This window comes from Sorex fumeus, unplaced genomic scaffold (genome assembly GCF_029834395.1).
Source record: "Sorex fumeus unplaced genomic scaffold, SorFum_2.1 ptg000061l, whole genome shotgun sequence".
NCBI classification, from domain to species: Eukaryota; Metazoa; Chordata; class Mammalia; order Eulipotyphla; family Soricidae; genus Sorex; species Sorex fumeus.
In genome coordinates, this window is record NW_026606118.1 from 13,127,620 (window position 1) to 13,140,680 (window position 13,061).

Here is a 13,061-nt window from a genome sequence, read left to right on the forward strand (position 1 = left end):
AGGTCGAAGCACAGACTTTACACGCAGGAGACCTGAGTTCAAGTCCTGATTCTGTCCTCCCTGTTCTCTACCAGTGTACATTTCCCACAACCAGTGTCCCCAGTTTCCCTCCCATCAACCCCCAATCTGCCTCTATGGTGTCTCTCTCTCTCTGCACCCCCACACCAGCGCCTCTCAGGGTGACCCTGAGGACTGCCAGGGGTGATCCCACCCCCCAAGTCCCTTACATCTAATATCTCCAAGGTTCAGTGTGACATTTAACTGAGAATCAGACAGTTCTAGCATCTGCCACTAGGGGGCAGCCAGGGACCAGGCTTGAGTGGGTTGGGAGGAAGGCCCAGTGATATCCTTATTCCTAGGACTGGGTCACACGTTATTGGTTCTTTAAAATTTCCCATTGGGCACTTTCTTGCTTTAAAAGGAATACATATATTTTATTTTTAAAAATTTTATTTATTTTTTTGGGGTCACACCCGGCAATGTTCAGGAGTTCCTCCTGGCTCTGCACTCAGGAATTACTCCTGGTGGTGCTTGGGGGACCACATGGGATGCTGGGAATTGAACCTGGGTTGGCTGCGTACAAGGCAAATGCCCTACACACTGAATTATTGCCCCAGCCCCAGGAATACAACTATTTTAAAGCTTGAGGAAAATAATCTGAAAAACATCCTTCAGGAGAGCTGAGAAGAACCAATTTTAAAACCAACCAACCCTGCTTGGGTTAGAAAATGGTTGGAATAGAAAATGACTCCAGAATTATGGGGGATGGAGTCTATGGCCCGTGTGTGTCCACACCAGCACCGGGAACCACAGGGTAACGGCTCACTGGCCACGTGCCGCCAACTGCAAGCACACGGGTGGCTGGTGTAACGCCTCGCTCTCCCTCAAAGCGGGGGAAATGAGACGCGTCCCGTAAGGTCTTTTGTTGAGGAAGAGCTGAGCAAATCGAGTCCTTTATGCCGGGAGCCTGGCTTCTCCAACCAGGGCCCGTGGTGGGCTGTGAAGGTCCCTCCAGATTGGGCTACAGGGAAAGTTTTCGGAACCCACACTGGGCGAGAAAGAAGACAAGATCAGTGTTGAGGCCTGTATCTGAGGTGTTTCTGGCAGGGCTCTCCTCCTGTGTTGCATTTCACTGTATCACTGTATCACTGTCATCCCGTTGTTCAGGGATTTCCTCGGGCAGGCACCATAATGTCTCTATCCTAGTCCTGAGATTTTAGCAAGTGCCACATTGGAGGCTCTTTCCGGGTCAGGGGAATGAGACCCATCACTGTTACTGGGTTTTGGCATATAGAATATGCCACGGGGAGCTTGCCAGACTCTGCCGTGCGGGCAGGATACTCTCGGTAGCCTGTTGGGTTCTTCGAGAGCGAAAACTAGATAATAAGAGGTCGTGAGGCCGTGACCAGGAGCTTGGTTTTATAGTCTCTGGATCTTGGCCATTGATGGGATTACAAGGTGCGGAGGGGGGGGGGGGGCAGTTGCTGGGTGTAACTGTCTAGCTACTGGAAGATGGGGGATCTGGGTGGAGGAGGCCCAGTCTCGTTCCGAGCAGGCTTGGAGACCTCAGCCCCGGGAGACCTCCACTACCTCCACTACCCAGCCGCTGCCATGCTCCAGGACGCTTTCCGGACCTCCCAAAAAGGAATCGAAAGAGCTATGCTTGGACTATCACGCTTCACTCAAATGAGAGAAAGAATCCGGAGTTCTGACCTCCGCCGACAATGAAGATTCAGGGACGCTGTCTTGTGTAGCATTTATTCATTTATTTATTTATTTTAGGGTTTTTTTTTGGGGGGGGGGGAGGGAGGGGTATACCTGGCAATGCTCAAGATCACTCCAGGTGGTGTTTGGGGAAACCATAGGGGATGCTGGGAATTGAACCCGGGGGTGGCCGTGTGCAAGGCAAATGCCCTCCCCACTGTCCTATGGCTACACCCCTAGTGTTGCACTTTTTAAAAAAATTTTTTTTTGCTTTTTGGGTCACATCCAGCGATGCTCAAGGGTTACTCCTGGCTCAGCACTCAGGAATTACTCCTGGCGGTGCTTGAGGGACTATGGGATACTGGGAATCGAACCCGGGTTGGCCTTATGCAAGGCAAACGCCCTCCTCACTGTGCTATCACTCCAGCCCCTGGTGTTGCACTTCTTTTTTTTTTTTTTTTCATTTTGAGTCACATCCAGCAATACTCAGGGGTTACTTCTGGCTGTGTATACTCCAGAATTACTCCTGGCAGTACTCAATGGGATGCCGGGGATCGAACCCGGGTTGGCCGCGTGCAAGGCAAACACCCTCCCTGCTGTACTATCACCCCGGCCCCGTGTTGCATTTCTCAGGAAAAGCTTAGGGAGCCCTCCTAGAACAGATCATACGAACTCCAGAGTAGAGGCTAAAAGCCAAACCCAGACAAAAACAATGTTCTGATCCTAAGAGAAACTGAAACTTGGGAGAGATGTACAGCCTGAGGGTGCCTGTGGGACCTTTTCACTCCAAGAGGAGAAAACAAAGTGCCTGGAACCCCCCCAGCAGCGGCAGGTGAGGGGGGGAGAGGGGTACTGCTCACCCGAGTTCCCACAGGCGGAACAATGGGTGGGCGCGTCCCAGACACTCGCCTGGCTCCCGGGGGCATTCCCAGACACTGCGGGCAGCTAGATGAGTCACCAGAGGCCCTGGCCGACACCTTCCCGCGGGGCCCCCACCCTTCTCAGAATCCCCTGATGAGACCAGGCTCAACCACTGCCAAGAGTCCTCCCCAGGGGCACAGAGCAAAGCCGACCCCTTCCTCCATCCCCCTGACCTTCCACCCTGCGTGGTTCTCTGACCCCTTCATCTTGTCCGCTCCAGCGGGAGCCACTATCCCAGATGACCCACGTCCTCAGGGAGATCACAGCCACCTCCCCCTACTGCTTGTGTCCCCCTGAGAACCGCCTCCCTCCAAGGGGCAACCCCCACATCCACTTCTCTGCAGGGTTCTCCCAGGTCTCACCTCTGGGCCCCTGCGGAACCATTTCTCCCTTCACACCAGAACCACACGCCCAGTGGAATCATGCTCCGTCACTGCCCGGCCGCGTCCAGGCAGACCACCCCCACCTCCAGCCCCCCCCGCCCCCCCACACACTCACTGGTCACTGGTTCTGCCCATCGGCACCGCAGGGGAGCCCTGACAAGGCACGGTGGTGCCTCACCACGGGCTGCCGAGGTGCCCAATTCTCACTGGTTTTGAGGGGGCCAGTTTCAGTGCATCTTAGGAGCCTTCCACGATTTTTTAAAAAAGTTTTTTTACTGAATGACTGTGAGATAGACCCTTACAAAGCTGTTCATGATTGGGTTTCAGTCATACAGTGTTCCAACATCCATCCCTCCACCAGTGTCCATTTTCCAGCACCAGTGTCCCCAGGTTCCCTCCTATCAGTCCCCCACAGCCTGTCTCTATGGCAGGCTCTCCCTCCCTCCCTCCCTCCCTCCCTCCCTCTCTCCCTTTCTCTCCCTCCTCTCTCCCTTCCCCCCTCTCTCCCTTTCTTTCTCTCTCTCTCTCCCTTCCTCTCTTCACTTCCCTCTTACCCTTCCTCCCTTTCCTTCCCTCTTTCTCTTCCTCCTTCCCTCCCTCTCTCCCTCCCTCTCTCTCCCTCTCTTTCTCTTCCTCCCTCCCTTCCTCCCTCTCTCTCTCCTTCCTTTTCCCTCCCTCCCTTCCTCCCTCCCTCTCCCTCTCTCCCTCCCTCTCTCTCTCTCTCTCCCTCTCTCTCTCCCTCCTTCTCTCTCCTTCTCCTTCCTCCCTCCTCTCCTTCCTCCCTCTCTCTCCCTGCCTTTCTCTCTTTCCCTCTCTTCCTTCCTCACTCTCTCTCCCTTTCTTCTCTCTCTCTCTCCCTCCCTCTCTCTCTTCCTCCCTGTCCCTCCCTCCTCCCACCTCTCTCTCTCTCCTTCCATAAATTTCATTTCAGTCACCCTCAACTATCTCATCAGTTCTTCAGTGACTTCGAACCCTTTCTCTTCCCTCAGGCCCAACCACAAATCCCTCCACCCCTGGCGGTCCTCCTCTCCCATCTCTGAGGGAGGATGTGCCCGGTCCCTTCTGAGACCGACCCCCAGGCCCAAAGGCTTTGGGCCTAATCCTGCACCTCTTTAGGGACTTTCCCACACTCAATCTGTCTGCTTGGGTGTTTGACCTCCTGAGTCCCCCTCCCCAGAGGAATTCCACAGCCTTCACCGACGCAGAGGGTCTCACTTCTGCACCAACGACCACCTTTCAGCTTAGTGGGACTCAGTTCACTTATTCATTTATTTGGTTTTGCAGCCGGCAAGGGAACAGTCACCCTCACAAATGAGACTCACAGTGAGTTTCACCTTTTACCCACTTCATGAGCCATTAGAACCCTTATGTGAATAGCAAATGAGCCAGGCACTTTGAAAGATCCTTTAGACACATCAAAATGAAATTGCCACTTGACTTAGGGGTTCTACTTGTGTTTGTATATACATATCCATGTATACGGCCAAGATCCAGACACTATAAAACCAAGCTCCCAGAAGTGTGCGGCCGCATTTGTGGCCGCACAACCTCTTATTGTCCAGTTCTCGCTCTCAGAGAACCTGGAAAGCTACTGAGAGTATCTTGCCTGCATATATACCTCACTGGGAACATTTGTAAAGGTGATTAAAGGCTGACCCAAAAGCCTCCATCCCTCTTGGAGAGCCTGGCAAGCTACCGAGAGTATCCCACCCTCATGGCAGAGCCTGGCAAGCTACCCATGGTGTACTCAATATGCCAAAAACAGTAACAATGATGGTCCTTATTCCCCTGACCCTGAAAGAGCCCCCAATATGCCATCTGACTACACTTACACGTGACAGGAACAAATGGGGATGTTACTGGCACCCACTCCAGCAAACTGATGAATAACGGGGTGATAGTGACCATGATAGGGGTACATACCTGGCTGTACTCAGGGCTAACTCTGTGCTCAAGGGTCACTCTTAGTGGTGCTTGGGGACCCTCTGTGGTGTCAGGGATCTAACCTGGGTTCACTAAATGCCAGACAAGCACCTTACCCACAGTACTGTTTCTTTGGCCCTGAATTTCATCAAAACCAAACCCAGTCCATACCTCACTCCCCTTTTCCTTCACCCTTAGGCAATCTCTCCCTTCTCCCTGCTGCCACACAGATACCTCTGAAGGATGGCATCTGTTTGGATCACAGCAGCAGTTCAGACAAGTCCCGTAGACCTTTCCCTCCTGAATTATCACATCTGTCCCCCTCCCATTTTCTTACTCCCTTGCCCCGCCCCCCTGCCCATCAGGTAGGTAACATAAACACCAGCCTCCTTGAGCCTTGCCTTCCACGACAGGCTTTTACGGGCCATCACATCCCTTCACACCCCATCACAGCTCTGGGCTTCCAGTGCCGTCTGTGGGAAGAAGCCTTCAGACGGCCGCGCCCCAGACTTGAATTTCCACCTGCCGCAGACCCACCCTGCACCTGCCAGCACCTGCATCCACCCACAGAACTGGTTCCTCTTCCTGGCAGCCCGGTTTGAATCTGGAACACGTCCTCTTGGCTGGCGTCCTCATTCAGCCTTGACAACTATTTCCTTTTGACCAGGTGGGCCCGGCTGGACAAAGTCCTGTTCCCGCTGCCTAGCAGTGGACTTCTCCCCCACTCCCCTATGTGCTGGGGGCAGAGTGGGTCTCAGGCATGCCCCTCCCTTCTTTTCTAGACATTTTTGTTTGTTTGTTTTGGGGGCCACATCTGCAATACTCAGGGCTTACTTCCGGTTATGCACTCAGGACTCATTCCTGGAGGTGCTCGGAGGACCATAGGGGATATTGGGAATGGAGTCTGGATCAACGGTGTGCAAGGCAAGCACCCTACCTCCTGTGCTATCACTTCAGTCCCCCTTTCTAGAAGCTTCTATGGGCTCATTCTTCTCCATCTCCTGTCTTACTCCTCTAGCTCATTTGCCTTCTCTGACCATAAACTCAGACCCTCAGAAGCCAAGAGAGATCACGTCCTTCCCCTTCCTCCAAAACTTCCAATAATTCACCACCACCATTCTGTCCTGACTCCTCCTTATGGCTCCTCTCCAGCCAGCTGACTGCCTCCCACCTCAAGTCTCGCTTCCTGCTCCACTCCCAAAGCAGGGTCTTGGCATCGTCAAGAGTTGAACATGGGGGCTGGTTCATGCCTCTCTGCTCTGTTCATGGTGAATTCGGTGCCTGGCCAGCTTCTCTTTCCTTTCTTCATCCCTCATCCTTCAAGATCAAGCGAAGGGCCTTTCCTTCCTCTCTTCCCTTCCCCCTTGATTTTAACTGATCATGATCCTTCCACTATACTTGGTTTATACCTCTTTTCACTCAGCATGTTTTGCAAACAATAGACTGGTTTTCTGATTAGCATCTTTGTCTCTGGGTCCCTGTGTAGGCAAGCAGGGATCTTGGTCCCCAGCCTTGCATGGAACCAGAGCAGGTGGTGTCCGCAGTGGATGCTTCACTACTATTTATTTCTTTATTTTCTTTTTTGAGTTGCACCTGGCAATGCTCAGGGGTTACTCCTGGCTCTGTACTTAGGAATTACTCTTGGTGGTGCTCAGGGGACAATATGGGATGCTGGGACTCGAACCTGGGTTGGCCGCGTGCAAGGCAAATGCCCTACCTGCTGTACTATTTTGCTCTGGCCCCATTCACTACTACTTATTTCCAGCAGGTGTCTAAGAATTTTTCTTAGTCTTTCTCTTATCTCCCCTCACCCAACACACACACCTCACCAAACACAAGAAAACCAATAAATCACCCTTTCTCCATAGCTCTCCACGTGTGAATCTTTTCAGTATATATAGCAGAGTTAGTTGATTTCCTATCACATCTTGTTTTTCAATTTCCCTGATCTTGAAGTTAAACATCCCAGGCTACCCAGAGAGGAGCTGGAGCAGGTTCCTCTGCACATTTTCTATTTGTACTCTCACCTTAGCTGGAATCTTTGCTGCGTGATTCTCCAGGATGAGTCTCTTCAAGTGGAGAATCCACAGGCGTTTGTCTTGCTGGGACCGAGCCTACCAGGAAATTTGGACAATCAGATGATGCATACCTCCACCACTCACAAGATTCAGGCACTACTACAGCCCTCTGACCAGATGAGAATTACACTGTGTGGCCAGAAAGTTCTAGAAAGACCTGGAACATTCTGGAAAGACCTGGAAGGTTCTGGAAGGGGACAAAGAATTCATAGTTCACAGGAGCGGGCCCATTGAAGATAGAGGTGTTGTTGTTACCTGAACTGTATGCTGCAGTTTGGGATTCTTATAGTGGAAGACACTGAAGCTGAGGGGCTCCTTGGGGATCACTTCCACAAGCATGAGGTTGCCACACTGGAGAGAGAGTGAGAGATAGCACACAAGTGAGAGAGGAGGCAGAGAGTGAGACAGTTGCAGGAAAATGGAACAAACCCTAGAAGTCCCTGCCCGTGACAAAGGGGCCTACCAGGATGTGAGCTTTGTAGGTGAAGGTGTCATCTCTCTTCTTGGTGATGAGAAGCAGCTTGTCGAAGAGGAAAAGCGTCCGCTCGTTCTTGGCCCTCTGGATGCGGAAGGTGCCTTCCAGCACCAGCTCTCCATAGCTGGTCAGGTCCGGTCCTTTCCAGTTAGTGAGCAAACTCTGGATCTCCTGAGGAAAGGAAGGCAACCGCATCCCCAGGGTGAAATAGGGGCGGTGAGGAAAGACTGAAAGGCAAGCCTAGTTAGAATGGGGTAGGGTGGGCTAGAGATCTAGGCACGGTGTCTAATGATCAATGATAAAAGTTGATATATATCTATATCTATATAATCTATATATATATGCTTTTTGGGTCACACCCAGTGATGCACAGGGGTTACTCCTGGCTCTGCACTCAGAAATTACTCCTGGCGGTGCTCAGGGGACCATATGGGATGCTGGGAATCAAACCTGGCTTGGACCACAAGGCAAACGCCCTACCCACTGTGCTATTGCTCCAGCCCCAACATAAGTTAATTTTGACTAATTTATGAGTGGTGACCACTCATGGGTTTGCAAAGACACGGAGCGGTAAGCTGGTGAGGTGTCAACTTTACCCCTTCACTACCCCTGCGTTGGGCTGGAGTGATTGCACAGAGGGTAGGGCATTTGCCTTGCACGCAGCCAACATGCCCGACCTGAGTTTGATTTCTCCACCCCTCTCGGAGAGCCCGTCAAGCTACCGAGAGTATCTTGCCCGCACAGCAAAGCCTGGCAAGCCCTCCGTGACGTATTTGATATGCCAAACACAGTAACAACAAAGTCTCACAATGGAGACATTACTGGGCCTGCTCGAGAAAATCGATGAACAATGGGAGGACAGTGACAGTGACCCCTGCACTCTGGGTGCCAGTGAAGTAAGGGGCCGCCTGGATGTGACCTCGCTTTCATCCCCTGACTTTCTCACTGCAAGCCTGAACAGAAACATTCAAAACTATCAACTTGAAAACTTTATTTTTCTACCCCCAAAAATGCGAGTCCACATTACAGATATATAAGTCAAAAGAAAAGTCTGTGGGGGAAAACACACACACACACGACACACACGACACACTGCAGGGCAAGTGCCTACCCGCTTGTACTCTCTCTTTCTCTCTCTGACCCAAGAAATCTACATTTTTTCACGGTTTTTTAAAAATCTAGAACTTTATATATGAAATAAAATGGTAACATGGCCTTGACATTTCTTCATTTTTTTTTATGTGTCCTCCTCCACCACCACCTCATCACTGGGTTTTTGAAGGAAGAGATATTTTATTATTTTGAAGTATGCAAACAATCCTCAATTGCATTTAATTGAGCAGCCCACAAGACAAGCCCAAATTCCATTAGCTGACCAGGGAAACAGAGAGAAGACTCATAGTGGATGCTGCAGCATCGCTAGCACAAACAACAGATCCTCAAGGGAGAGAAAAAAAATCAGCCTTTAAACCATTTCTGAATATGTCTGCTTTATGTTTTTTGGGTCACACCCAGTGATGCTCAGGAGTTATTCCTGGCCTCTGCACTTAGGAATTATTCCTGGTGGTGCTTGGGGGACCATATGGGATGCCGGGGATCGAACCCAGGTCGGCCGCGTGCAAGGCAAATGCCCTACCTGCTGTGCTATCGCTCCCGCCCACGAATATTTTATTATTGCAGAGAGAGACAGAGACAGAGATAGAACAGAGAGTGAGAGCAATAGCAAGAGAGAGCATGTGCATGAGAGAAAGAGAGAGAGAGAGAGATGGTTTGAAGATGACACTGTTCTCTTGCATTGTTTTGTGATGGTCATTACACCACATACCCCGAGTGCCTACAGATGAAGCCTCGGGTTGTACTTGAACTCACAGGCCAAATCACGTAGCTTGTCTCCTGCCTTGGATGCAGGCGCTCTGCCAAGTAGGGATTCATTCCTGCTTTTATTGTCCCACTCCAGGGACCCTCAGGAGGAGCCTGAGCATGCCCTCTAGGTGTAATGCTTGTTTTGTGTTAAAATAATGCATTTTCTGAGTGCCCCCTGTATGGGGCCACTGAGCAAACATCTCACAGGGGCTTCCAGGGAGGGCTTAAATGCTGTTAGGAGCAGAACCCTCATTTTATTTGGAAGAGAAGGCCCTTTTTTGGTTTGTTTTTGGACAGCACGTGAGTGAGCTCAGGGGACCAGGCAATGCGGGGGTCTCTCTCCCCTCTGCGTCCAATTTTGTCTCGTCTCAGGAGAAACTGCAGAGAACCTGGCTCCTTCTGGTCTTGGCTTTCCAGAAATTCCCAGCCCATTCCTTCTCAGTACAGGGTCTCTCAAGCACTGCAGTAGCCAAAGCTGTGGCCCCCAAACAGAATAGAACTGCATCTCCCAAGTCCCTACGCCACTGTACACAGTCACCACTACGTGATTTTGCACAAATAAGGGGAGGTGTCCGAGAAGCTCAAAAGAGTTTAGAGAAAATGCCCATCAATCAGAATTACTTATTTGAAATGAACAAGAGGTGAGGCCTGGGTTGACTCTGCATCCCAGGTCACCCTTGGGGCTATGAGCAGAGGATCGGTTTAATAGTCATCATGTAACTTTCTCCTACACCCCCACTTTAGACAATGATTCATAATCAGGTGTGCTCAGCCTATCCCCCAACCATCCAACCATCCGAAAGGAAAACAATGCTCGGTCTTATCAGCATCCTGATCTTTCTTCTAGGGGGGCCATGTAGACTACAATGAACTAAACTGCAGTACTTCTTTTGTTTTGGGGCCACAACACCCGGCAGTGCTCAGTTATCATTCCTGGGAGTGCTTGGGGACACTATGGGATGTTGAGACCTGAATCCAGGTAGACCGAGGGCAAGACCAGTGCCTTCCCCACTGTACTATCTCTCTGGCGCCCCAGTAGAGTAGTTGAGTAGCCTTAAGAGTTGATTGTGGAAGTGGCCCTGTGTGCTCGTGCAGGAGTGTGTGTGTGCACGACCCCACCCCCGGGTGGGTGCCCGCCCAGGTGGGCACTGCCGGAGCTGACCCGTGCTCACCTGGAGGCGCACAGCGTGCTCGTGCTTCCGTTTCATGTCATTGATGTGCCAGGCTACCCGCTGCATGGTGTCGATGGCCTCAAGCACCACGTCATAACCTTCTGTGTCCTTGGCAAGGTGATTTTCTATTTCCTTCAGAAAGAAAACCAAGAAAACCCCACAAAGGTGGTTATTCCCCTTTTCATTCTCAAATATGCCACCGAACAGACGGCCCCTCCATAAGCTGTTCGTCATCTGTGATTTTCACTCATTCTTTACCCTCATTTCTTAAGATGCTGAGATAACTTAAGAGAAAGACCAGCCACAAAATGGCAGACCAGGTATAAAACCAGAACTAGGGGAAATGGGTTAAGATTTTAAGTCAAGGAAGGTAAACGCAGGCAAACCAGCCATGCATCTCACTGAGATATTAAGCGTTAATGTAACCAGAATGAGAATTACCATTATGGCTGGAGGTTTCCCAGCTGCCTGTTTGCCCACGCGATATAATTTCAGCACCACCAGTGCCATTTTCCAAGTCAGAAAATGCCATGTCCTCCCGTTGTTCATTGATTTGCTTAAGCGGGCCCAGTAACGTCTCCATTGTGACAATTGTTACTGTATTTGGCATATTGAATACGTCATGGGTAGCTTGCCAGGCTTTGCCGCGCAGGTGAGATGCTCTCGGTAGCTTGCTAGGCTCTCCAAGAGGGGCGGAGGAATCGAACTCGGGTTGGCCATGTTGGCCACTTGTAAGGCAAATGCCCTACCTGCTGTGCTATCACTCCAGCCCATCAGAAAATGTACTTATTTTTTAACCAGAGAAGAAGAAAATAGTCTCACACAAGACTTACATGTGTAATAGACTCAAAATCACAGTGATGGATTACAAAACCCAGATTACCCAGCAGTGGGAAGGGAGGGTGGGGAAGGAAGTGGGGATTAGAAGCAGCATAATGGCAGGGGTGGAGGGGTTTGGGTATTTGGTGAGGGTAAAGTTTCAGTAACTGTCCGTCATAACCATCAATGTTAACACTACTGTAATCCTGTTAGCTAAAATATAATCATAAGTAAATGACTTATAGGACTGGTGGCCATGTCCATTGTAATTATTCAAATTGTTCAACTCTATTTCTTAACTGAACATTCTTTGAGAAATCAATTCTAATAAATATGCTTGCAAGAAAAAAAGATAACAGTGGTTATTATGTTTAAAAAGCATAATCCCATCAACGTGGGATCCCATCAACGGCCAAGACCCAGAGACTATAAAACCCAGCTCCCGGAAGTGTGCGGCCGCATTTGTGGCCGCGCGACATCTCATTATATCATTCTTGCTTTGGACAACCTGGCAGGCTACCGAATGTAACCTGCCAACATGGCAGAGCCTGGCAAACTTGCCATGGCATACCCAATATGCCAAATACCAGTAACAATGATAGGTCTCATTCTCCTAACCCTGAAAGAGCCTTGAATGTGGCACTTTTTAGAATCTCAGGGCTAGGATGAAGGAGATGTTACTGGTGCTTGCTCGAGGCAATCGATGAACAACAGGATGATCATGATCGTGGTGCTTAAAAAGTACCTCTGTAGCAAGAAAATCATTTTTTTTTAAAAAAAGCATAAAGCTTTATTTAGAGATAAATGAGGAAGGGAGGAAGTTGGATGTTCAAGAGGGACAGTGGGTTTCTCCAGAGTGGATAGGGAATGCACATTTTAGGTTGAGCTGTGGGTGAACTCTCTGAGCTAGAGACTGCATTAGCCAAGGTCATTAAAAAAAATGTAGTCGGGGCTGGAACGATAGCATGGAGGGTAGGGCATTTGCCTTGCATACAGCCGTGCCGGGTTTGACCCAGATTTGATTCCCAGCATCCCATATGGTCTCCCAAACACTGCCAGAAGTAATTCCTGAGTGCATGAGCCAGGAGTAAGCCCTGTGCGTCACAGGGTGTGACCCAAAAACCCAAACAAACAAAAAACATTTAAAAAAGGCCATCCTGCCTAAGTTTTTTGATTTTGGTTTTGTTTTTGGACTCCTATGCATCACCAGGTGATCCCCCCCACCCCCATAAAGAAGTAAAAAAAAAGTAGTAAGACTTTAAGGCCCCAAAGAAGTTTGCTCAAGTCTAGTGTTGAGAAAGTTCTCACGGCTCTTATTCTCTGACGCTCGAAAGTATTTGCAGCAGCCTTTAGCACTGGACAGTGTCCAGAATGGTCAAGAGAATAAAGCAGTTGTAGATAACACACAGCAGGGGGAAAAGGAAGCCAAATTCCAGAAACTCAGTGTTGCAACCCAGTGGCAAGTCAATAAAGTGGCATTTATTTTATTGTTTGCTTTGGGCCCTACCCCAGAGGCACCTTGCTTCATGGCTACACCTGGCATGGTGCTCAGGAGATATGCCCAGAGATTCTCAGAAGGATAGAAGTGCTGGCAACCAAAGGGAGGGATTCCACATGCAAAGGATCTTTGAGTCATCTCTCTGGCTTGTATCTTTTTTTTTTTTTTTGCTTTTTGGGTCACACCCGGTGATGCACAGGAGTTACTCCTGGTTCATGCATTCAG

At 50.0% G+C, this 13,061-nt stretch overlaps 1 protein-coding gene across 1 annotated transcript in view; it reads right to left on the reverse strand.

The window, feature by feature from the left end:
* The window catches only part of PLEKHG1 (pleckstrin homology and RhoGEF domain containing G1), a 125,518-nt gene that overhangs the window by 20,917 nt on the left and 91,540 nt on the right, over window positions 1-13,061 (reverse strand). The window contains exons 7-10 of the mRNA XM_056126018.1: window positions 10,520-10,651; window positions 7,473-7,655; window positions 7,265-7,360; window positions 6,959-7,045 (exon numbers count right to left, since the gene is read on the reverse strand). Of these exons, the coding sequence (XP_055981993.1) occupies window positions 6,959-7,045; window positions 7,265-7,360; window positions 7,473-7,655; window positions 10,520-10,651 (498 nt within the window). The remainder of the gene's footprint in view (window positions 1-6,958; window positions 7,046-7,264; window positions 7,361-7,472; window positions 7,656-10,519; window positions 10,652-13,061) is intronic.